We start from the raw sequence: 24,254 nt of genomic DNA on the forward strand, positions 1-24,254 counted from the left end.
TTTCATTCAGCTGGGGGGAGTGCTCACTGTCATTAAGAACAACAACTTTGCTATTAAAAATCAACTCGTGAAACCACCTGCTAGGAAAGTTAGTTCTTTCCTCAGGTATCTGATTCAGTTGTTTGAAGATCTACTAATGTTCAGCCAGTCTACCTGATCTGAAGCTGTCGAAACACTCAAATATTCCAAGATTTAATTCACAAATCTGTTTACCTCAATCCTTGTCTCCTTATCTGTTTCCTTCAACCAGAGTGAAGGCCTTCAGTGTGTTTCCAAGACACAGTTTCCAAGTCATTGCTCCCTTCTTCTCTGTACGTTTACAGGGTGGTCAGTCTGTGACAATTCTAACTACTGGGGCAAAATCCTAAAACCAGAAGTGAGCAGGCAAAGCTTCAGAGCAGCAACGAGAACAGAAGTCACAAACCCCACACATTCTATTCGGCGTGAGATCATAAGTCCATGCTCAGGTGTCTAGTCAGAGGTCTTGACTGCAAGCTTAGTTATATAGTTTCCTCTGGAAATTTTCATTTTCCTACATTAGAGCAGTAAGCAGAGTAGAAGCAAGAAGTCAGGACTTCTGTAATGCAGCTAATGACAAGGGAGAAGACAGGAAACATCACCTGGACAAGTGCCACATTGGGAGATCATTTGGTGAAAGGACAGGCTCAGCCCTACAGGCCTTAAAGCATCACTGAACTACAGCCCACTCCAGCGATAGAGGTCCATCCAAGTTCCTTTATGTCACTAAGAAATGGTCTCATGAGGCTCCATGTACTCTGTTTATTATGACAAGGTGGTGTGTAAAGTTTTAGAAGTACTCCTATTCAAGATATTTTAAAGCCAATTGCATTTTTTACTGAAAGAGATATGTTTCAGATATTTGGAAAATTAATTTCTGTGGAACATCACCCTATTTGTGCTACTTTATCCCCAGCAATATTATCTTGCTGTAAGAACCTGGAATTTATATTAAACTCAGGGCATGTGCATTAAGTGTCTGTTTATTGACTTCTCTATCATGTCTTACTAGACTACTAGCTTTCTGGCTAATGACACAAAATCAAGACCAGCCAGTAGATTTTTAAGGCTGGGCCAAGATTCCTAGTCTTGGGCCTATATAAGCTTGGGAAATCTGTGTCATCACTCTGTGTCTCAGTTTCCTTTTCTGTTGAATGAAGGAACAGTGCTTTCTCTGAATTTTGACAACACCATGTACCAATCATCTCAATAATGTAAGCACATTGAATTCCAGAACAAGATCTGAATGGTGAGGATGGGGAGGGAGGCGGCAGGTAGAAGAGCAGAGGTCAAACAGAAGACAGGCTAGGTGGGTGAAGAACTGCATAATGACTAGTAGAAGAGGTTGAAGGTCTGGCGGTTCAGGTAGGTCACAGGTCAGGCAACGTATGGAGGCCGGTGGTTCAGACAGGTCACAGGTCAGGCAGGTGGCAAACAGAGATCAAGGAAGAAAAACAAGAAGAGGAAAGGGACAGAGATAGGAACATACAAGTACGGGGGAAGGAGAGAAAATTAGGAGCAAGTAAGGAGATGCAAGTGAGGAGGCTCAGGGCAGCTCCCCTCGTACCCCAGCGATGACCTGAGCTGATTATCAGAGTGAATGTTTTTGGCATTTTTGACTTCTCTTCTCCCCTGAATGAGAAAATAGTTTATTTTCACTTGCAAACTTCAAAATACATATTTTTCCCTCATGTAATCTGTAGGTTTTGTATGTGAAGAAGGCAAAGTGTCTGTTTTGTAGCTGACAACTTGGAAGTGGTTGCCTCTACAGACCTCACACCTGGCCATATCATTTTGCCTCCTCTCATTTGACCTCTGAACAATCCTGGGTGCTAGAGAGGGCAGGCAGCATCGTCTCCGTGGACTGATGAGCTCCTCCTGTGTGTGCGGCACCACATGTCAAGTGCGGCCATGTTCCCAAGCCTGGCATGCTCTCAAGAAGCCCCGTCCTTCCTTCCAGTCCCTGGAGACCCAGCCTCCTTTCCTAGCCCTGAAATTTGGCCCTCCCCTTCTCCCTACTCACCTGGTATCCCTGGCAGCAGGGTAGGATGGAGGTTCTCGATCCTCTCTTTCTTCCTGCACAAGAAATAGTTCCTTTACTTTTTGTATTTTGTACCTCTTCACTCAAAAATACCAACACACAGTGTACCTATGTTCCCGAAATGCCACTGTATTTGTATAACCTGTAGAAACAGGGTGGGGCTGGCACTTTCCTTGCACTTTCTCTGAGATCCTTCTCAGACTTCTCCCATGGATATTTCTCAGGTTCTTTTTACCACTACCAGAGCTTCCTCCCACCTCCTGATAGCCTTGGTCTCCTGGAGGTTGGCTGTGGATGTGGACATGAGGAAGACTAGTCTAGTCGGCAGTATCTTAGGACATATTATTGACCCTGTGCTGTGTGCTGGGTGTTATAGGAGCAGGTTCAGCAGGCCCAGCTCAAAATAAACTGCGATAGAATTTCCATAGTTCTTCCATGGCTCAGTCTGCATGCCCTCCTCTATCATTGTATTACGTCACACTTCGTGATATGCAATAAGTAATCAGGACAAGGGAGTTGATATCCTACAAAGATATCATGCCTCTAATCTGGAGATAGAGGTGGAGATAGCTTACCTCTAATCTGGGGAGTTTTTGTCTGTAGGAATTTAATGTTGTGCCTATTTTGTGACATACAGCACCTGACCATTATTGGAATGGGAACAATTGGAATTGTCCCAGGTAGACCTGGGTGCCCTTCATGCTTGGCACCAAGAATCTCATAGAGAGAGTCATCTATGTCATTGGCAGATGAGATGACCACCAGAGCTGCAGGGAATATACATATCAAACGGGGAAAGGGTGAAAGAAACCAGTTCAAAGGATTAGACTGTCATATATTACAAAAGGGGTTGCAGCCATCTACCGGCATTCCTGTCCGTAGATAAGGAAAGATAGTATCTTAGAAAGCTGTGGTAGCATATAACCAGGACAGCCGGGATGCCAAGGGAGGCAGGTCACGGCATGTCTGAGATAGCTCTTCCATGCTTAATCTACCCAATTCGCTTTGAGTAGTCTCCCCAGACCTCCTTCCCCTCGATATTCCTTATCTTAGGACTTAGACTGTAGAGCAAATTGGAGCCTTTTTATTGAACACTATTGAAGTACCAAGGAACATAGAAAAAACAAACTTTTCTTTGGGGAGACAAAGGGCATTTATATTTAGCTTGTCTGTCTTTAAAATTGAGAATTAAGAATAGAACATATAAACTTTACTAAAACAGTGAAATAATAAGGGAAAAGCGTTGGGAGAGAAGAGAAAGAGATGATAAGAAAAAAAACAGGAGAGGAAGAGAGAGAAGGTCGAGGAGAGCAGGCGAGGGAAGGACAGAGGCTGAAGCGCAGAGTGTGGGAGGGGGGAGTTCATACAGAGAAGGACTTAGACAGGCCACAGTCAAGAGTGTGGCGTAGGCGCCGGCGATCTGGATTCTTAACCTGTAAAAATCCCACATCACATGTCATGCTTAGTTGGTGAAATATTGAAAGGATCCCCCGAGATCAGGAATGAGACTAGGATGGCTACTATCACTACTTCCATTTGACCTGGTCCTCCCGTACTTAGCTGACAGAGTAAGACTGAAAAACACATGCAGGGAAAGGAAGAAGTAAAACTTAACTAGTCACGGATGACATGATTTGTGTGCACAGAAATTCCCCGAGCGACTTCAGCAGGGTCTCTGGGTACAAGGTCAATCTACAAAAATCAATTGCATTTCTATGTGTGAGCACAAATAAAGGGAACTGGAAATTTACAAAGTGATGTGTTCAATTACATAAAAAACTTCAGATGCCTTACTGAGTTCGGGCCACAAGAACAACACTAACAGTCACGATACTGGGGACAGCAGCAGTAGCTGGGGGTCACTGAGTACCTGCCATGTGGCAGACAGTGTCCTAAACCTTTACCTGGATTCATTCTTGTCACCTTCACAACCACCCTTTAACATTTGTGATGAGGATTCAGTGAGGAAATGTACCTAAGACACTTAGCAAATTTCCTTGCATGTAATAAGTGCTCAATAAATGTTAGCTATATAAAGACAAGCATGATTTTAGAGAGATGCATAGACCCCGTTGTTAATAGAACAAAGCTGCTATTTATTTAGTTTAAGATTTGTAGAACAGTCACACATTATTGTTGTGTTTTTTTTTTTTTTTAATTTTAAGCAGCTCATGAATTCATTTATTCAGCCAGGCACCGCTCCTGGATTTAGAAATACAATGGGTAACAAAATAGATAAAATCCATGCCCTAGTGGAGTTTACAATTTATGGGGAAAATAGAGATTCATCAAATGGTCTCACAACTATGAAAATACAGCAAAAAAAAAAAAAAAAAAAGGAGTTAAAAGAATGTAAAAGGGAGGAATGAGGTCTGGGCCACAGAATGAAAAGAGGCTTTGATACAAAAAAATCACAGGTGAGCTGAGTTTAGAAGGATATAAGTGGTACAGGGGCAGGGATAGGAGAATGTTCCATGGAGGGGAAGCAGTCTGTTTGAAGGGGATGAAGGTTGTAGGTGAAAGGAGAGCTTGGCATGTTTCAGGGTTTGAAAAAAAATGTCTGAGTGGCTGGAGCTCAGAGAATGGGAGGGTTGTTGTGTGAGTAGGACAGGGGATGGGCAGTCTTTTTCACAGTTGTTGTAAGAACGGTGGAGTGCACTGTGGGGCTTCATGCAAAGGAATGATGTGGTCAGATTTGTGTTTTGAAAATATTTCTCCACTGAGGAGGCTACTGCTGTAGTCTGGGAGAATACGGGAGTGTAACCCAGGCTTGGGCACCAGCAATAGAGAGAGGAATTAGTGGGAAGGTGTGTGAATTGTTTAAGGGGTAGAATTGATGAGGTTTGGAATTAGCTTGGGTGAGGGAGGAGGGATGCCCCACTAATGCTTCCCCTCCTAGCATCTGACTTGAACTGGGTGACTAGGAGTGACATTCACTGAGGTGAGGACAGCCTTTTCTTCACCATTAAATGGCTTTGCTAATTTTATAGTGAAACTTGAGAAGATATTTGAAGTATTTACTTTCCTGTGGAAATTTGAATATGTTACTCATAGGGAAAGGCTGAAGACACTGATTTTGGAAGCTTAGAGAGGTTTACTCTGTTTCCCCTTTGACTTTCAAAAGATGTCAAATTGTTCTATCTTTAGTCTTAAAAAAAAAAGGCAGGGATATCAAACTTCTAAATTCCTAAAGGTTACATTTAGAACCAGTCTCTCACTGTCCCCCCTCCATCAAATATATTTCTCCAATCTGAGAAACAGAGTGCATCCAGTGCAGAAATCTGTATGTCTTAACTTCTCTTCGTGAACCTCTAGGTCTCTTCTCCCTACATCACCAAGCAGTTAGACAGGAGAAAGTAATTCTTGGGGTTGGGAAGTTATGGCCTAATCCAGTGATTGTCTGGACTGGGTTATATTAAGACCTAGCTGCTCTGATGTTCTCTGCCTCCGGTTAGAAGGTCTTTGGCAGATCGAGTGGGGCTAGGAAAGACTTTCACATCTCTTGGTCAAAGCCTTCCCTTAATGCTAATGGTTCTGGAGTTGATCTGAACAGGCCTGTGAAAAGGGCCGAGTTGGCCCAGGTTCCCCAGGACTGATTGGGTGCCCTCGGGCCTTGGCATTATCTTAGAGAAGGCCTGAGGCAGATCAGAGTTTGAGCCTTCTGGACTTCCTTCCATTTTCAGGTAGCAGAAACTAGCCCGCAGGAATGCCTGAAGGGATGAGAAGGCACTAGTGGTTTAGTCAGAGGGGAATGTGAAGTTGGAGGGCAGTCCCACAGTCTGATCCTTTGCCTAGGTACTGGATAGGGGGTGAGGCGTGTGGGCTGATGGTGGCTGTGTGTGTGTGTGTGTGTGTGTGTGTGTGTGTGTGTGTGTGTGGTCACTCTCCCACAGTTTCGTCTCTGTCTCACAAACACACATGCACATGAGTGTCCTCAGTCTGTGTCCGCCTCTCTGTCAGAGCCTAGCAGCCTCCTTGGCATAGGGGAGTGGGAATAGGACTTCATGTGTCGTCTGAGTTCCCTGCAGCTCCTAGACTCTGAGGCCAGAGTGAAATCTGAGCATGGGAGCTCTCTCGGGCTGCATCTCTCAACCCTTCCCCCATCCCCTGCCAAAAGCCTGACTCTGCCCTGTGTTCCTTCCTGCAGCATTCCACTTCGGTGAGCATCATGGGCTTTTCCAACACGCTGGAGATGGAGCTGTCATCTACCAGGCTGGCAAGGACCCTAGAGCCACAGATCCAAAGCGTGAGCAGCCTGACTGCTGCCCCTTCCCACATGGTCCCAAGCCTGCTGAGCGGCACGCCCACAACTGTGTCCGGCCTGATGAGCGGTCAAAACCAGGCTATGCCCAGCCTGACAGTCAGTCATCTGCAAACCATACCCAGCCTCGTACGCAGTGTGCCCCAGCCCATGCCCGGTCTGATGAGTGATTCCTCCCAGGCCATCCCAAGCCTAGGAAGTAATCACTTGCCGGCCAGGCCCAACCCGATGTCCGGTCTCACCCAGACTGTGCCGAGTCTGGCGACTTGTCCTCTGCAGAGCATGCCTCCAGCAGCTGACATGCAACCGGAAAGTGGTTCCAGCTGCAGTCCAGGCTCTGGCCAAGCTGGAGGGAGCCTGTGCCCTGCAGATGGGGCTGACCCCTCTCTTGGGAATGCCCTGTGTAAGGTAAGTCCTGGGGAAATGACATTCAACTGCCTCTGCTCATCACTGGGCAACAGGGTGGCCCCTGAAGGCCTTATCCTGGCCTTAGCTTCATAGCTCTATGACTACTAACAGCAAAGCCACTTGATTTCTTTGATTCTGGTTGGCCTTTCGCTTTTGAAAGATGGAAAGTGAGGATTCTACCCGCTTCACTGGCTCTCTGGGACAAGACCCCACAACCCCGGGTCTGGAGGTTTCCAAGGATGTGGCTATGCCTGCAGAACTGGAGGAGCCAATTAACCTCTGTGTGAAGAAACCTCCGCTGGCGCCAGCGGTCAGCACATCCGTGGCTCTGCAGCAGTACCGGAACCCAAGAGGTGAGGCACAGGTCAGCGGAGCAGCCTGTCCCCCGTGCTGGCCACAGACGTGAGCTCAGCACTGCCGGGTCAGATGCAGGTCAGGAGACAGGCTCGGGGCAGGCGGGAGCAGCGTTTCTCTCAGGCTCAGTTCACTTCTTCCCTCCAGAACTGACTTACTGGGACCTCTTCTGTTTCCCTCACTGTGGCCGGGACTTAGCCTCGTGTAACATTTCCATGCAAAGAGTTCTGGAGGTCTGGTCAGAGGCGGGGGAAGCAGGAAGCACTCATCTCAGAAGGGCTAGCCTTGGCAAACTATTTTAGGGAAAAGAGCATATCTGACTTCGGAGTCAGGTATTTGTCACTTAGAAAACCAGTTCTGTCTTTTTACGTTTGACCTTTCTGAGCTGGTTTCCTTCTCTGTAAATGGGGCTAATCATAGCTACTTCATAGACCACCGGGACAAATAACTACAGTGAGATCACTTGGTGACTTTCTCTGTAGTAACGAGAATTGGCCTTGCTTTGCCTCGCGCCCGGCAGTCCTTTGGATTTGTGTTGTGCCCCAGAGTAAAGGGAATTTGGACCAGTGGACACTGGCTCTGATTCTCTTCTCAGCTACCCACACCACCTCCTCAAATGGGGCTTCCTTTCTTCTGTCATAGGCGAGGGCTAGTCGGGGAGTTTGAAAGCAACCACCGAGTGAGGATTTGGGACTTGTTCTGTTTAGTGTATGATACGTGTTTAGTCTGTAATGATCACTCTATTTCCTATACCTTTAATAAACAAAAAGGAAGTAATTTTTCTCCTTGTTTTTTCACACTGACTGAAAGACCAACTGAACAATGATTGGTTCTTATTAACTGCATAGTAATGGGACCCTAAATTTTAAGCAATTAAATGTTTTGGACCCGGCTTGCCCATGGAAAGTGCCTAGGACAGTGCCGGTGCTGAGTGGGTGCTTGGTCAATGCTAGTTTCCTCCTTCCTCCGCACACCGCTTCCTGCCCATCTACACAGGCTCCACTGCACCACTCAGGGCAGGGCTGCAGGGAACCTTTTGCCTATGGAGTATGAACTAGACTCTCAGGCAGTACTAAAATCCCAGCACTGGGCTGAAAATGCAGAGGCTGGACAGAATGACTGCTGAGAGCAGGTAACACCAGTGTATGGAGAACAAGAGATTTCTGAACTAATTTGAAGATGAGAAGCTGGCCCCTCAGCACCTGACCCAATACTCACCCCTAGATAGCCTCTGAGTATTATCTGTTTGTTTTTTTAAAATTTATTTTTAACTTTTTAACTTCTTAAATATTTTTTAAGTTTTATTTATTTAAGTAATCTCTACATCCAACATGGGGCTTGAACTCACAACCCAGAGATCAAGAGTCGCATGTTCTTCAGACTGAGCCAGCCAGGCACCCCATATCTGTTTTTCTTTTTATTTATTTATTTATTTTTAAAGATTTTATTTATTCTCATTTTAAAGAGAGAAAGAGCACAAGTAAGGGAGGGAGGTGGTAGGGGAGAGGAAGAAGCAGGCTCCCCACTGAGCAGGGAGCCGAACGTGAGGCTCGATCCCAGGACCCAGAGATCATGACCTGAGCCAAAGACAGATGCTTAACCATCTGAGCCACCCAGAGACCCCTCTGTTTGTCTTTTTAAATATTTTATTTATTTATTTGAGAGAGAGAGAGAGAGAGTGTGTGGGGGGAAGGGCAGAGGAAAGGGAAATAGAGAATCCCAAGCAGACTCCCCACTGAGCGTGGAGCCTGACGTGGGGCTCAATCCCAGGACCCTGGGATCATGACGGGAGCCAAAACCAAGAGTCGGATGCTTAACCGACTGAGCCACCCAGGTGCCCCTGTTTGTCTTTTTAAAGGAAGGTGACCTTCTTCCCCTCTCAGGAAGGAGAGCCATGGTAGGATTGCCACCATTACGAATGATTACAGTGCGGGTAACAATTGTGTGACAGGTGTGTGGCCAACGGTATGAGTAGGACATATGAGTGGAAGGCATGGGTCATAAATGTACGTCACAGGTATTTGTCTTTTGCCTTAGAGCATGAGAGTTTTGAGCAAGGAGCCCTGGAGCTGGATGCAAAAGAGAACCAGAGTATCAGGTAACAGGCTCTTGGCCCAATCACCCTCTCTCACCCTCCAACTTCATGTCCTGGGAGGTTGGCACAGGAAGTCGGCATCCTTGATGACTTAACTAGAAGCAGAAGTTTACCTGCAACCATCTTCTTCAACTCCCAGATGCTCGAGTAGGATCTGTGTGTTTGGGAGTCTGGGATCTTGTGGGAGGGTATCCTGGCTCCCGCAGCAGAGGGCATGTACTCTGTGTGAGGTCCTCCCTCTTTAGGAGTTCCCCTTTCTTTGAGCAAAGCGCTCCCCTGGGGCAGGAGAGTGAAACGTGGGCCAGCGCAGGGTGGGACTGCGATCTGGAGTAGCGGCATGTGGGATCTTGGAGGAGCTGACTTAGAGGCTGGGGTCAGAGGAGGCTCCTCCAGAGACCCAGGGGTGTCTCTCTTGCCACAGGCCCTTCAGTAGTGAGCCTAAGATTCCCTACGTGCGGCTGGAGCGGCTCAAGATCTGTGCAGCCTCCTCAGGAGAGATGCCGGTGTTCAAGTTGAAGCCCCAGAAGAATGAGCAGGATGGGAGCTTCCTGCTGATCATTGAGTGCGGCACTGAGTCCTCCAGCATGTCCATTAAGGTACCACTCTGCTCTGTCTTGTCCTTGAACTTGGCCCACCCTGGAAGCCCCTCTTCTCTCTCTGCCTCTGTCAGAATTCCGGCTCTGGCGCTGGCCCTGTCCCGAGTCTGGTCTGCGTGGGGCTGCAGCCTGGCCGGACTTACCCCTGGCTGTGAGGGGGCTGTCCCAGCGTTCCCAGGGCTCGGCTGGCCGGGGGGCCTGGTGAGTCCGTCCTCTCCCACCCTCCACAACTTGTTGGTGCTATGCTCTGACTGCCGACTCCCTTCTTCTCCAAGGTCAGCCAGAACAACCTGCCTAATGCCGTCCAGGCCCCAAGTCTGGGGGGAAGAAAGGTCACTGTCACTTCTTTGGCTGGGCAGCAGCCCCCAGAGGCGGAGGGCGCATCTCCTGAGGAACAAAGACTCATTACTCGGACCCCTGGAGCCAAGAAGGGGCCCCCAGTACCCATAGAGAATGAGGACTTCTGCGCCGTGTGCCTCAATGGGGGGGAGTTGCTGTGCTGTGATCGCTGCCCCAAAGTGTTCCACCTCTCCTGCCACCTGCCGGCCTTGCTCGGCTTCCCAGGGTGAGCCGTGCAGGTCCTTGCAGGCGCTCTTCCGGGAGGCCTCTCCCAGGCCCGCGCAGCTCCCTGGGCTGGGCTTCCTGCCCGGTCTGGGCCCCTGTGAACTGCAGGCTGGGAGTCAGTGGCCCCACTGCTGTGTGCCTTGTGCGCACCGACAGGCGATGTTTGAGATTTGAGTGGCTTCCTTTCTTCCTCTGTTCCCAGCTTCCTCCTACACACACAGATTTGTCCCCATACTCCTGTCGCAGCCCCTTGCTGAGTCCTGTGATTTTCTGGATTCACTCCATCCCGAGTTACTGAATTTCTTTCAAGCTGGTGGTTAGGAAGCCATTCCTTACAGGGCAGGGCTAGGGACCGAGTCTCCCAAGCCACTGTGCCTCCGCCGCGCACCCCCCCCCCCCCCCGCCGCCCCGGGTATCTTGGAGCAGAGGGACAGGGGAGGTGGCTCTGGGCCACGTGCTGAGGCCTCACTGGGCCTCACCTGCCTCTGCAGGGGAGACTGGGTGTGTACCTTGTGCCGCAGCGTGACCCAGCCCGAGATGGAGTACGACTGTGAGAATGCCCGCTATTGCCAGCCTGGGATGCGGGCCACCCCTGGCCTGAGCGTCTGTGACCAGAAGGTAGGGAGGAGTCTCTGGGGACAATGTTTCCTGCCTGCGGCAGCCTCCCTATGCCAGCAGCTGAGGCCTTTCTGAGGCGATGGGAAGCCTCTCCAGGTACCTCTCTGCTGGGCGATGCCTGACAGCCTGGCCCGTGGGTGTTTGCAGGGAACCCCCTCCTGCCAGCTGTTTTCCTCTGGTGGGGGCCCATGCCCTGCGGGACAGAGCAGACCCTGCTGGAGTTTCCGGGGTCACTCTCTTCAGTCCTTCTTGAGGTGGGGCCGGGGCGAAGTAACCTGCTGCCTTCTGGTTTCTGCAGAAGTGTGAAAAGCTGGTCCTGTCCTTGTGCTGCAATAGCCTCAGCCTGCCCTTCCACGAGCCCGTTAGCCCGCTGGTAAGGAGGGCCGCCCGTTTCTGCCGGCTCCCGAGGTCCTGGGCCTGGGGCGGGTCCCAGGGGTACCCGGGGCGGGCTCAGCACATGGCCACTGCAAGTCAGGTTAATTCGTGCCTGGGCTAGCGGACCCAGCTGTGGCCACCACAGCCCCCCAACCCCACGGCCACTGTGCCACACCTGACTGGACAGTGAGCCAGTCCTCCGTTTCCCCTTCCCTTTGTCTTCTCTCTCCACTTTTCTTCTTGCTGCCGTTCTCTTTCTTGTGTTCTTTCACTTCTGTTCCACCTCATTCTCCATCTTTCCCTCCTTCTTATCTGTACCTCCACTTTTTCTCTCTTCCTGCTTGGCTTCCCCTTCTTTCCTCCTCCAAGGCCCGGCATTACTACCAGATTATCAAGAGGCCCATGGACCTGTCGATCATCCGGAGGAAGCTGCAAAAGAAGGACCCAGCTCACTACACCACCCCGGAGGAGGTGGTGTCTGACGTCCGCCTCATGTTCTGGAACTGTGCGAAGTTTAATTATGTATGTCGTGCCTGTTTTCCCTCTGCCCTATTTCCCAGGGACCCCAAGACTCCTGGCTGGATGGGGATATCAGGTTTGGTCCTGAGTTGCCATGAGGACCTGGGAACAGACTTTCTGGGGCCCCCCGTAGTGAGTGTTTATGAGCGCTCTCCTGCACTTGGGTCTCAGCATGAACTCAGGAGGAAGCAGGGGGGAGTGCTAGTGGTTGGCTCTCTGTGGGTAACTGTCAGGGCCACTTCTGCTTTGAGAGATGGTACTAAACTGGTTATCTTGAGTCTTCAGGAGAAAATGTCCCATTCTAGACTTCCAGGAAACCAGCCAGGCTTTGTGCTCTCTGTAGAGCTAGCTCTTGAGGGACCGGGTAGAGATGGGCTGGCGGAAATGGGCCGGACCATCACTGCTCTCCTTCCCCTTCAGCCTGACTCAGAAGTTGCGGAGGCCGGCCGCTGCCTGGAAGTGTTCTTTGAGGGCTGGTTGAAGGAGATCTACCCGGAGAAACGTTTTGCCCAGCCAAGGCAGGAGGACTCAGACTCCGAGGAGGTGTCTAGCGAGAGTGGGTATTCCACTCCCCAGGGCTTCCCATGGCCCCCCTATGTGCAGGAGGGCATCCAGCCCAAGAGGCGGCGGCGACATATGGTAAAGAGTTGCTGCCAGGTGGTGGGCAGGTGCGGGGGGCAGTTGGGCAGGCAGGGGGCACCCAAGCAGCACGGACAGGGCAACCTAAAGCCAGACTGCTCGGGAGGCACAGGAGAGTGGTGACAATGAACCCTCGCTCCCAGCCCCTTAGTCTAAGGGGAAGGCAGGGCAGCATGCGGCTCAGTAAGTCTGATTACCGCTGAGGCTTGAAATTCAGAGACGTGGATGTACCTGCCCAGGTCACCCAGCCAATTAGCAGCAGAATCAGGGCGAGAAGCCAGGGCTCCCGACTCGCAGCTCAGTGCCGGTTATTCTGTACTGTGATCCCCAGGAGAGGAGAAACACCTGGTCTCAGTGTCTGATCTCAGCTTGGGTTTGGGAGGAAGGAAGGCGTATTTCCGTCCCCTTGGTGTAGAGAAGGAGGGAGAGGTGCTGCTCGCAGCAAAGAGCGCTCCTCTGACCTTGGGTCTGGTCCTACATGGGCAGACTCGAGACATCACTTCGGTGCTGTTTCGTTCCACTGAACCGCCCCGCCTGGCTGCTGGGTGCCGGGCCCGACCAGCCGCCCCCTGTTGTGTACTGTGCTTGGCACACCATAGTGTGTAGTGGCTGTTGCATTCCTGGGCTAGAGTAGAACACCTGGGCTCTGGGGAGCCCCAGTCTGGACCCTGGGCCTTGTCACGTTGACAGGTGTTACACTGGGCCATGTTAATGCCACACATTTTTTTTTTCCTTTCAGGAGAACGAAAGAGCAAAACGAATGTCCTTCCGCCTGGCCAGCAGTGTCTCCCAGGTGTGAGCAGCCTGGTGGCTGGCGCCCCATCCTGTCGACCACTCCTCCCCACCTTTCAGCTCATTCTCTTCGGATCGTGGATGTGAGACGAGTCTTGTCGAGCTGTGTAGTGCTCTTCTTTGCCGTTTGCATCTTACAGCATTCATTTGGGAGCCATAGTGCATCCACTACAGAGAAGATTTCAGTAATAAACAGCAAAGAGGGAGGTGTTCCCGATTACCAGAAAAATCAGATGTGTAGGGTCCACTTGATGAGCCCACGCCCGGTCAGGCTCGGGAGGACCTAACTTCCTTGGTGACTCTCTCTGCTGAGGAAAGCAGACTTTTCTCACCTTTCAGCGTGCAGGGCTCGGGAGCAATGTATATATCTGAAGTCCTCTTGGGCCCCGAGGGGAGGAAAAGAAGGGAGAGAGGTTCTGACATACGGCAGGCCCGTGAGCCCTGGCCCAGCACAGCCAAAGACTGTCACTGTTTGCCTTTGCTTGGCCTGCCGGGACAGGACGCCGCCTTGCGCAGGGTAATGGAGGTTTCTAGAGGCCAGAGGTCTCAATTGGTGCCTATTTGGGTTCTAACGGTTTTCAGGGTATTTGTTTCTCATGCCCCCTCTCCCGATGTTGACTTAGGTGGCCGCTGTGCTCTAGGTGGTATGGCCTTCTCGACGGGGCCGGGTGGCTGTGCAGGGGCCACTGACAGCTTCAGGCTCAGATTTCACTGGCAGAGCCTGTCCTCTGTGCCACTGACTTTGGGTTCATAGCTCTTCTTCAGTGTCAGAATCTGCCTTCCTAGGAGTGATTGTCAGTGGCCATCCCTTCGGTGTCTCCACTCGGAGGTCCGGACTCTGAGTTCTGCCTGGGAAACCTGAGAGGCAGGGGCTGGCCAAGGAGGCTGACCCAGAACCAGCTCACCCTGCTGGGCTTCTCCTCCTCTTAGAGATCCTGGTCCCCAGCTTCCCCACTTTCACAGAGCCAAAGATCAGAGGCGAGTGCTCTGACTCGCCTGCCCCCAGGCTGCCCGCAGCCCCGAAAAAGCCAAGACTCTAATGGTAACCCTTTTCTGTTGGAGGCTGGAGAAGGCCAGAGGGTGAGCCAGGAGCCCGATCCAACTGCTCATGGGGAGATGTTCTGTCTAGGGTGGAGAAGGGGAAAACTGAGAGGTGAGGAGCCAGAGTCCTTTGGTGACCTTGAAGCAACTAAGAATGCAGAGGGAAATGTTCTGGAAGCCACAGGCATGGGAATTCCAGACTGCATCTCGGATGGAGATGGCTCTTCATGGTCCGTGCGGGGTGTTTGGGAGGAGGAGGCCCAGGCAGTTGCTGGGGGTCAGGCTACTTCACCAGCAAGGACTCGGTTGAGAAGGAAGCTACTGCTGATGATGCTGGGGGAGCTGCAGAGCCGGCACTCCCGTGGCCTGGCCTGCAGACGCCGCTGTCTCTGGTCTCGTCACGGCTGGGCTAATTTCAAGGGAGTCTTAGGTCATGGCTTTATTTTTGCTAAGAGATGAAGTTTAAGGAAGTTCTTGTGTGTAGGGCCTTTGTCAATGGGAACATTCTGCTTGGAGAAAATATTTCCTCTCTCCTTGTCAGTTGGTGGTACTGCTCATTTCCTTCGACACCCAGGCTGGGAGGCTGTCTTCGCTTCAGAGCCAGCCACGCCCTTGGCCCACCATTCTTTCATCAGCCCTTGCCAGGCTCTCCTGCACAGATGGGCTTCCATAGTCCTGTTTCCGAGTTTGGGGTAACTAAGTCTTTAATGAGCCAGTAGCCAGGCAATCTTTAGACCTAGCCCTCTGCTCTTTGGGGTGCACATGACTCTCTGGATTGGGCATTGGCTACTTCCCTTTCAATTTTTGAATCTTTTCCCCTGTTTAGTTGACTTGGCAAGGTTCCCTCTGTACTTACCTCACTAATTCATGCTCTTGGTCATCTTTTCTTTGTTGTGGCCCCCCACCCCCACCTCCCCTGCGTGAGCATCATGGTGCTATGTGCCGGACAGTCAGGTAAGGGCTGTGACAGCCTCTAATCTGATTGAGATCCTTCCACAGGACCAACTGGAGGCCACAGATACGAAGCAGAATTGCCTGGCTAACTGCTTGGCTTCCCTTCTGTTACGTATAGCGTGCTGGGCCAGGAGATCTTAGTAATGTAGTGGAGAGTCACATATTCCTTTCCTGTCGCAGAGACCCTGCATGCTGAGAGGCCCACTTTCGGCACCTGAGCAGTCGTAGGGTGTCCTTTCCTGCAAGGGGTCGAGGCCCTGACCCACCACACCACCCCTGCACTGGTTACCCCACACCACTGCCCCCCCCCCCACCCCGCCGGGCTTTTCCTGTGGACTTAACACCAGCATTTTGCATCATGGTCTTGTTTTGTTTTTGCATGCAGAAAACAGAACATGACTTTTTAGAAATTAAAAGAAAAAGCTGCTAGCTGAGTGACTGACCTCATTGGCTATTTGCTAACGTCTGAGCTGATCCTGCTTTTGACTTACTCCCATAATGGCCCCTTTTGAAGTCAGTCAAGTCCTTTGGCCCTTGACTAAGTCATGAAATGGAAATACAGTGAGTTCTGGGTCCTCACAGTACAGAATGCAGTCCTAGTGGAGAAATGGGGCTCCTTGGATGTGCTGAGAAATAGGAGAGCAGAGTGGCTTCAGTGGATATGAAGGGGATTTTAGTGCAAAAATTGGAGCAGGATGAATTGCGCAGCACTCTTCCAGAACATGGGTAGGCTGGCCCTACCTGACTTCTAGCAGTTGCCAACTACACCCCCTCTGTGGGTCCCCCTCCCACAGTGGCAGCTGCCTGACCCTCTGTAGGCTCTGCTCGAAGATTTGGTGGGTTCTGGCTCCCTGTGGCAACAGGTCTTTGCCTTGCTCCTGAGACCTAGACCTCTCCTCATTTGTTCCCAGGCTCTGCTCTGCTCTCTTTCACTCCGTGATGTCATGTCATCTGTAGTCTTCTCTCCTGAATTCCCGAACTGAGACTTTGCTCCTTCGGGATCACCTCCCCCATGCTTCCTCTTCTCCCACTCCCTTGCTGCTGTTTACTGAAATTGCCTGCTCCTTTAGCCCAGTTCCCTGACCTCCTCTCTTTGTCTCAGCCTTCACCTGGGCTGCTTCCTCTCCCTAGCCTAAACCCGTGGCCCGTCACACACGGACATTTTTATCAGGATCCTGAACTTTCTTATCCTCCCCAACTCAAACCTTCCCCTGAAACTGTCAACCGTTCTCCATTTTTGGCATCTGCTTATTTTCTGATTCCTCCTCCTGGGTTGCTAAGCATGACAGCTTCATAGTTGACACCCTCAGTTGGGCTGTCAACATTGATGGATATATCTTTGGCTTGTAATTATGCTGCTATCTGTCCATGCCCCTCATCTTTGCTCTCAGCAAGTGACTGACCCCATTGCCTACTTCACAGAACAGAGTCCCTAAAGTGAGAACCTCCTTGCCCACTTGCTCTTCTCTACCTCCCATCTGTCTGTGTCTGCATCCCTCCTCAGATCCTTGCCTTCTGCTCCCATTTGGTGCTCTGTTTCTTGAATCCTGCTCTATGGCCTCCAAGACTTATCCCTTATCCCACCGTTCCCACTTCCTGGGGCCTCAACCTCCCTCTCCATCAGTGGCTCCACAAAGCCTCCAAACAAGCAGAGGTCTCCCCCAGACTAAAACAAAGCTTCTTAGAGTTGGTTGCCCCTTACCCATTTTCCTTATTAGCCAAGTTTCTTTAAAAAAGGATTTTTTTCATTAATCCTTTTCACTTTTCAACCCTCCACAGCTTTTCATAAGAGTCACCAGTGACCACCCAGTTGCCAAATCGAAAGAATACCTTTCAGTCCTCAACTGTCTTGACGTGTCCACAACATTTCACACCACCCACCCGTTGCTCTTTGAGACAGCCCCTTCACATGGCTTTTCTGACACCGCAGGTGTCTGGGTTATTCTCTTACCTCTCGGCCACATAGGCTGAGCCTTTCTTGAAGTCTTGACAAGGGAATACACCTGCAGCTGCTTGCGGTCTCCCCTCTTCAGTCACTGGGCCGTCAGGAGGAAACCTGGCTCTTCCTGCCCCCCACCCTCTGGGTCCGCCTGTTTTCTTTGAGTCCGTTTCTCTCCCTGGACTCTGTTCTCCCCATGCCAGTCATGTTTATAAGCTCTCCTGGGAGGACAGCATCTGCAAGCCTTTCCCTCTGCCTTTGCCAGTGTAGCATGGAGACAGATTTTAGCTATGTTCGCCAAGAGGTCCCATCCAAATCAGCCTAAGAATGTGGATTGAGTCTTACCAAGAAGCAGTTTGGTAAATGGGATTCCCAGGCTGGTGGGCAGCTCATCGCCATGATCCCCATACCAGTTAGAGCCAGCCACAGTTGGTGAGGCGCTTGGGATCATGATAAAACATGTTTCCATGCATGGGTCATTGTGCTACTGGTCAGGAGGAGGATCCTGGCAGGGGTGGCTGTCTGCCACTGGTAACGTTCTGGTCGAGGGAAAACTGAGAAGTGCTGGGATTCATCCCTTGCTTCAGCTGGGCCTCTTTTGGCCAGGTCTGTCCCATCTGTACTGATATCAGCCCCGGCATGCTCCAGCTGTTCCTAGAGCTGGACGCAGATGTCAGGTGTTTTCTTGGAGGTGGGGTGAGATAGTAGAAAGTGACCTGATTTGAGATGCTGAACACCTAAATTTTGGCTCTGCCAGTTATGAGCTATGTGACACTGGGTACAGTTTCCCCATCTATGAAGTTGGTTGGGGGAGGGGGTTGAAAACAGTGATCTCTCAGAGGCTGTGCTACTAGAAAGCTGGTGGTAGTGATTCTAACTCTAAAGCTCAGGCCCCACAGGCAGCAATTAATGGGGGTAGGACATAGCTGGGGAGTCTTGGCCAAGGCAGGACAAAGGGACTCACAGGCTAGACTGAGCTGCTTTGAGGAAAGCAGCTTTGAGCTGCTTCTTGAGCCATATGCCCATTCCTCAAGCTGCACCTCTTTCTTGGATATCTAGGGTGAGTTCCTCTTGGGCCTTTTCCAGAAGTGGCCATTGGATCCAAAGTGGTTGAGGGCAGGAGGGAGGAATATGGTAAAGGGAAATGTCACTGATCTTCAAAGGACTTACATGTTCAAGAACAAATTAAAAAATAGCACTTTTCTTTACCAATAATTGTGTCCTGGAGTGTTTCTTCAGTAATTATGGTCGAACCTACTTCATGGTCTTCTTGCCCCTGGACTCCACATCATGAAGAACACAAGGTGGGGGAAGAATAGACTGGGAAACCTTCCATCCAGGGAAGAACTCAACTCTCCGCTTCTTGTTGCACGAACACAGCCCATTCCTCAAGATTCAGGCAATGAGTCTGAGGCAGAGTTAGGGGAAAGCCATCTTCTGAGTGCCCACCACTTCCAGGCACTTCATACCTCAAGAATGTCCTTTATATAGTGCCATTCCCCAGTCACCTAGCCTGAGCTCTCCTCTCTGCCCAGTCTACGCCTGTGGTTTCTAGCCATCTGGGGGAGAAGGACGTTGTTTTGAATATTCATTCATTTGGACTGCACAGAATCTGAACCCCTTTCCTATTTGGGCAGAATTCCCCACTTCAGGAGTCTTGGGAAGCAGAGCTCACTCCTCACCACTGTAGCTAAGTATATTAAAATCTTGATTTATCAGCATGCCCTGTAGCTAGGATACAGGTCTAATGGTAGTCATTAAAAAAAAAAACAACAAAAACAAGAAAAACACCAGGGACCACAGAGACTTCTGTGGTGATGGTATTGGTTGCAGTGAGGCAAGGTTTCCATGGCAGCGAGAGCAGCACAATGAACTGAAGCCCCTGGTGCTTGATGGCAGTGCTGGTTTCTACAGTAGACCCATTAGCTCCTAATTCTCTCGCTTTTCCAACAATTCTGTGAACTCTCTCAACAAATATTTTATAGAATCATTTTCTGCTTAAATGAACCAGAATTGATTTCTTTTCTTTGGAAATAAGCACCCTAACTGATGCAGAGATCTCGGAGAATCTCATCAAGTCAGCGACCCACTCTCTGAGCTCCAGAGTCCTGCGGTCTATTGGACACGTACACTTCAGTGTCTCGATGTCACCTGACATACTAGCCAGTCCCCGGCACCCTTAACGTATTCTTCCTTACGTAGTCTCTATCTCGGAAGCTAGGAAGAAAACCAGGGGCATGTGGTGTCAGAGAAGTTTGTGTTTCAAGGAACGATGATCACTTTTTAAAAAATATTTTATTTATTTGGGAGAGAGAGCACGAGAGCATGCACATGAGTGGGTGGGAGGAGCAGAGGTAGAGGGAGAAGCAGACTCCCTGCTGAGTAGGGAGCCTGACATGGGGCTCGATCCCAGGACCCTGGGATCATGACCTGAGCTGAAGGCAGATGCTTAACCAACTGAGCCACCCAGGCACCCCAGATGATCATCACTTTTAATGCTTAAGATGAGACCTGGAAGTCTTTCTGACCCCAACCCTTCCCAGAGTGGCCCAAATACTGAAAACCTTACCCATGCCTGTTCCGAGCTTTCTGCTATGTTTGTCGTCCAATGCTATCTTTCTCCAGGTCCCAGGGACATACAGCCTGACTACTCCCCACTCCTCAGCTTCCACAACAAGCTGCTATAGCAAGCCCACTCCCCAGAGCAAGCCCTACACTGGCAGGCAGGCCTACAGCAGACCCCTTCCTTCTGCACACATGGCCTGTGGATTGTTTTATCCACTGGGCAGTATAGGAAGAGTATCCGGGGCCTGATAAAAATAAGTCCTAAGAAAATTTAAAAATAAGAAAACCTAAATAAATACCTATTCAGTGTCTAAATGTTAAACCCTTGTTAATTTTATAACCATTTCACAATATTTCTCCTACACAGATGGAGGCCAGGGGTACAGCAACCCCCAGGAAGCTTAGGAATATCCTTTCAGTCCAGTGGGGGAAATAAAGCTCTGTTTTCAGTATAAGAGGATAGGCTCAACTGCTGTAATGACAACAAAAAAGATCCAAAAAAAGGGGCTTAAAAAATAGAAATGTATTTCTTTTTCAGGTTAATAGTCCCAGAGGTAAGCAAACAGATTAAGGTAGGTAGATGGCTCTGCTCTGTGAGATTGTCAAAGAACCCAGGTTCTTTATAAGGTCCGTTTTTACCATTCTCTAGGATGTCACTTTCATCTGTGGGATTGAAGTGGTTGAGCAATAGCTTATCTGTGTTCCTGTCTGGAGGAAGGGTAAAGAGAGAGGAAGTGGAAATAAGCAATTTCATTTAAAACCTGTATCTTGGAAGTTGTACACATCACTGCTTCTGACATGCAAATTCATGAAGCATTCCATATTTTTAAGTATTAGCTCTGAATCAAGATTATTGTTAGATTTCTTCCATGCATCCACATGTTCCATGCTAATGGGATGGTATTGTGATAGAGTTGCATGGATAAAACCTGGTTTAGAAAAGAAAAAACAAACAAAAAACCTGTGTCTTGGAAAGTGCTATATACATCACTGCTTCTCAAAAAAGCTTGGTTAGATCTTATTCATAAGGCAACATCCAGCTCTAGAGGAGGCTTGGAAACATCAACACCATAGCCTCAGCCATGCTTCAGCCAAAGAACTAAGGCCTAGGGCTGGTGGAAACAGTTGTCCTTCACTAGGGCTCTAGAGAAGGGCTCTGTCCTTTGTTCCAGTGAGTCCCAGGTGTGGTCCACTGACAAAGTCCCTTCATGGCAAAGGCTGTGCTAGGGCTGAGCCTCTGTGACTTTTTAAGTTTATTAATTAGCTTAGTGGAGCATTTATCCTCTCTTTCCTGTATGAAATGTATCTCTGGGTAACCAAATATTTGATGAGGGGAAGTGTCTCTTGCAGAAGCATTCCAGCTAATAATTGAAGGGTTGATAGATTGGAATATCGCCATTTTCCAACCCCTAATGAATGAATGAATCTGGGTAATGACCATGCACGGCTACCCATATCACAAAAAAGAGAGACATCCAGACATTACATGTCTCCTGATTGAAGAACACAATATCACCTATGAAGTGTTTCCAAACAAATATGTTCTGACCCTAACCAGACCCCTGCGTCTAACTGCCAATTAACAGATGTAGCTCCCAAATGACAGGAAATGCAAAGAATAGAGGAACACCTTGAATGACATCACAAGGATACAATCAGCAAAATCCAGTCTGTGGAACATATAGGACATATGATCTGGTTCCTTCAACGAATATATTGCACTGGGGATAAAAGTGGGATGGGCAGGAAACCTATAGATTAAAGAGACTTAAAGAGCGGGGTGCCTGGGTGGCTCAGTTGTTAAGTATCTGCCTTTGGCTCAGGTCATGATCTCAAGGTCCTGGGGTTGAGTCCCACATCAGGCTCCCTGCTCAATGGGAAGTCTGCTTCTCCCTCTCCCACTCCCCCTGCTTGTGTTCCCTCTCTCACTGTGTCTCTCTCTGTCAAATAAATAAAATCTTTTTTTTAAAAAAGAGAGAGACTTAAAAACCATATAAACCCATTGCAAAGTATGGAACTTACTTACATTCTGATTTAAACAAACTAAAAATATCATGAGATAATTGGGAAAAGCTGAATGCTAACAGGATATTTGATGATATTAAAAACTTATTTTTTATGTTATTTGAATTTGTTATTTTAAATTTTTATGTTTTTTAGGCATTATAAAGGTTTGTTATAGTAGAGTATTAGAAATAATGAAAAGCCTGTAGAAGATGGTTAAATAATTAATAGAATATAATTTAAATTATATTTAAGGAGTCTATAGGGCATACTTTAAATGAGACAAAGATTCTCAAAGTCTTTGTTTGGATTAAGAATCCAACAGAGTAATGGGATGCATAAAGGGAGAAGAAAATTCCAAAGTTCTTATTTCTGAAAGCAGAGACGTCAGTTTAAAAAATTATCAAAAGAGGAATAAATTATTAATACAAGCAAACAGATTTGCAGATTAGATTACCTTTTATAGAACATCATAACACCTTCTGAAGCACAGGCCTCTTAAAAGATGCTTTTGTATGAATAACATTTCCAAGGCTCACTGAACAATCCTGCTCTGTGTTTTGTTAGAAACTTTCATGCAGTCTCCCCACCAGACAGGAGAGTAACACTGTCTAGTCTTTAGTGTTAGTTAGACTGGGTTGATTTTCACTAGCAGTTAGAATGGCCCAAATTTTCAAAACTAAGCACTAAAATTCTATCATTTCACTTTAAGACAAAATTTCCTGTCTAAGAAGTTTTAAGTGTATAATATAGAAAAGAACAACTACATAAAATACCTGGTACTTAGATCAAATACTAGATACTAGATCAAAAAACAAACAAACAAACCCAGTTGTAAAGGACATTATTGGGACAAGTGGGAAAATTTTAGTATGGGTCCGTAACTTGTATTAATATGAAATTTCCTGAGCGTGATAATTTGAACTGTGATTACAGGGGAGAATGGCTTTGTTTTTCAGTGATACATGCTCAAGTATTTAGGGATGAAGGGTCATGTTGCCTGCAACTCTTCAGGGTTCAGAATAACTCTGTGTTGTATTATTAAAGGAAATGTGGCAAAAAGTTACCAATTGGTAAAGGTAGATGAAGGGTATATGGGTGTTCATTACACTGTTCTTGGGAAGCAAGGGAAAATTTAACAAATAAAATATGAAGCATGCATCTAGAACAGCATCATGGAAAATACTTATGAGATGATGCCAATTTTAAAAAAAGCAGAACACAGAATTATATATAAAATAAAAGAAAAAAGATATAAATATATTAGAATGTTGCCAGTGGTTGTCTTTTCTCCAAACTTTGCACTAAAAAGTTACATTGTGTGTGTGTGTGTGTGTATATATATATATATATATATATATATAAGCTTTTATCATGGAATGTTTCAAATATGATCTTGTGTGTCTTAGCTCAAAGCCCCCTCCTCAGAGAGCTTGTCCTAACCACCCAATCTGAAGTGGACCCCCAGCACTTTCTCTCACAATCTTGTTTTATTGTCATCCTAGCACTTACTACTATATTATTTTTCTTTTTATGTCACTTGTTTTCTTGCTTATTGTCTGGATCACCCCTCATCTGATGTAAGCTTCCCGAGAGCAGAAATCTAGCCCAGACCCTCGAACAGTGCCTATAGTTGCTCAATAGCTATGTGTTGGATGAATGAGTGACTCAGGTCTTTGTCATCCAACCTCCCATTTTACCGGGCACTCCGAAGTCTTGAGAAGGGGAAGAACTTGTCCAAGGTCCCTCATGAGTTCGTGGCGTTGCTAGAACTAGAACTCAGGCTTTGTGACTCAGGTCTCTATAGGCTCTTCTTTCAAAATGTCTCAGGCTGAACTAGCTCCTGGGCACCAGGCAGGTGGCAGGAGTGAGAGAGGACGCACAGTGCATTCCCCTTGTTGCAGTGTGCCGGAAGCCCCCTAGGTGGCGCCAGAGGCGCTCCTTTAGCTCTAGGGAAAGGGAAAAAGTGGGTACAGGCAAACTCCAGAGGCACACTTGGATGAGAAGCGGGATATTTGACAGTCTTAAATTGTCTCTCTACCGACTGCTCATTAGTTGTGAGGGAGAAAAAATGTACAGTAATTAGACAGTGGAGAAATCCACACCTTGACTATGTGACCAAAAAAACATCACGGATGAGGACAGATGGACGTGTTGTGAGTCCAGAAGTGATACACTGTTAAGGACACAACATCACTTATACAGTATTGAAGCCCGGAATGCACAACCTGAATCTAATGAGAAAAACATCAGACAAGCTAAAAATGAGAAATGTTATATTAGGGCCAGGGGATAGGGGACTGGATTTTTTTTAAAAAATGGTGTCACGAACAATGAAGAAAAATTGCGAAAATGTCCCAGATTAAAAGAGGCTAAAGAACAAAATGCAGGGCGCCTGGGTGGCTCAGTTGGTTAAGCGACTGCCTTCAGCTCAGGTCGTGATCCTGGAGTCCCAGGATCGAGTCCGACAT

At 48.4% G+C, this 24,254-nt stretch overlaps 1 protein-coding gene across 2 annotated transcripts in view; it reads left to right on the plus strand.

Moving 5' to 3' along the window:
- TRIM66 (tripartite motif containing 66) overlaps positions 1 to 18,423 on the plus strand; it is a 56,081-nt gene extending 37,658 nt beyond the window's left edge. For both annotated transcript variants that reach the window (XM_036121394.2, XM_078058422.1), the window contains 10 exons: positions 6,207 to 6,728; positions 6,889 to 7,081; positions 9,120 to 9,180; positions 9,599 to 9,773; positions 10,049 to 10,338; positions 10,829 to 10,955; positions 11,254 to 11,328; positions 11,700 to 11,852; positions 12,270 to 12,488; positions 13,228 to 18,423. In XM_036121394.2, the coding sequence (XP_035977287.2) occupies positions 6,207 to 6,728; positions 6,889 to 7,081; positions 9,120 to 9,180; positions 9,599 to 9,773; positions 10,049 to 10,338; positions 10,829 to 10,955; positions 11,254 to 11,328; positions 11,700 to 11,852; positions 12,270 to 12,488; positions 13,228 to 13,287 (1,875 nt within the window). In that variant the 3' untranslated portion in view covers positions 13,288 to 18,423. The remainder of the gene's footprint in view (positions 1 to 6,206; positions 6,729 to 6,888; positions 7,082 to 9,119; positions 9,181 to 9,598; positions 9,774 to 10,048; positions 10,339 to 10,828; positions 10,956 to 11,253; positions 11,329 to 11,699; positions 11,853 to 12,269; positions 12,489 to 13,227) is intronic.
- The last annotated feature ends 5,831 nt before the right edge of the window (positions 18,424 to 24,254 follow it).

The sequence above is a fragment of the Halichoerus grypus genome, chromosome 11, assembly GCF_964656455.1.
Source record: "Halichoerus grypus chromosome 11, mHalGry1.hap1.1, whole genome shotgun sequence".
In the NCBI taxonomy this organism is placed as follows: Eukaryota; Metazoa; Chordata; class Mammalia; order Carnivora; family Phocidae; genus Halichoerus; species Halichoerus grypus.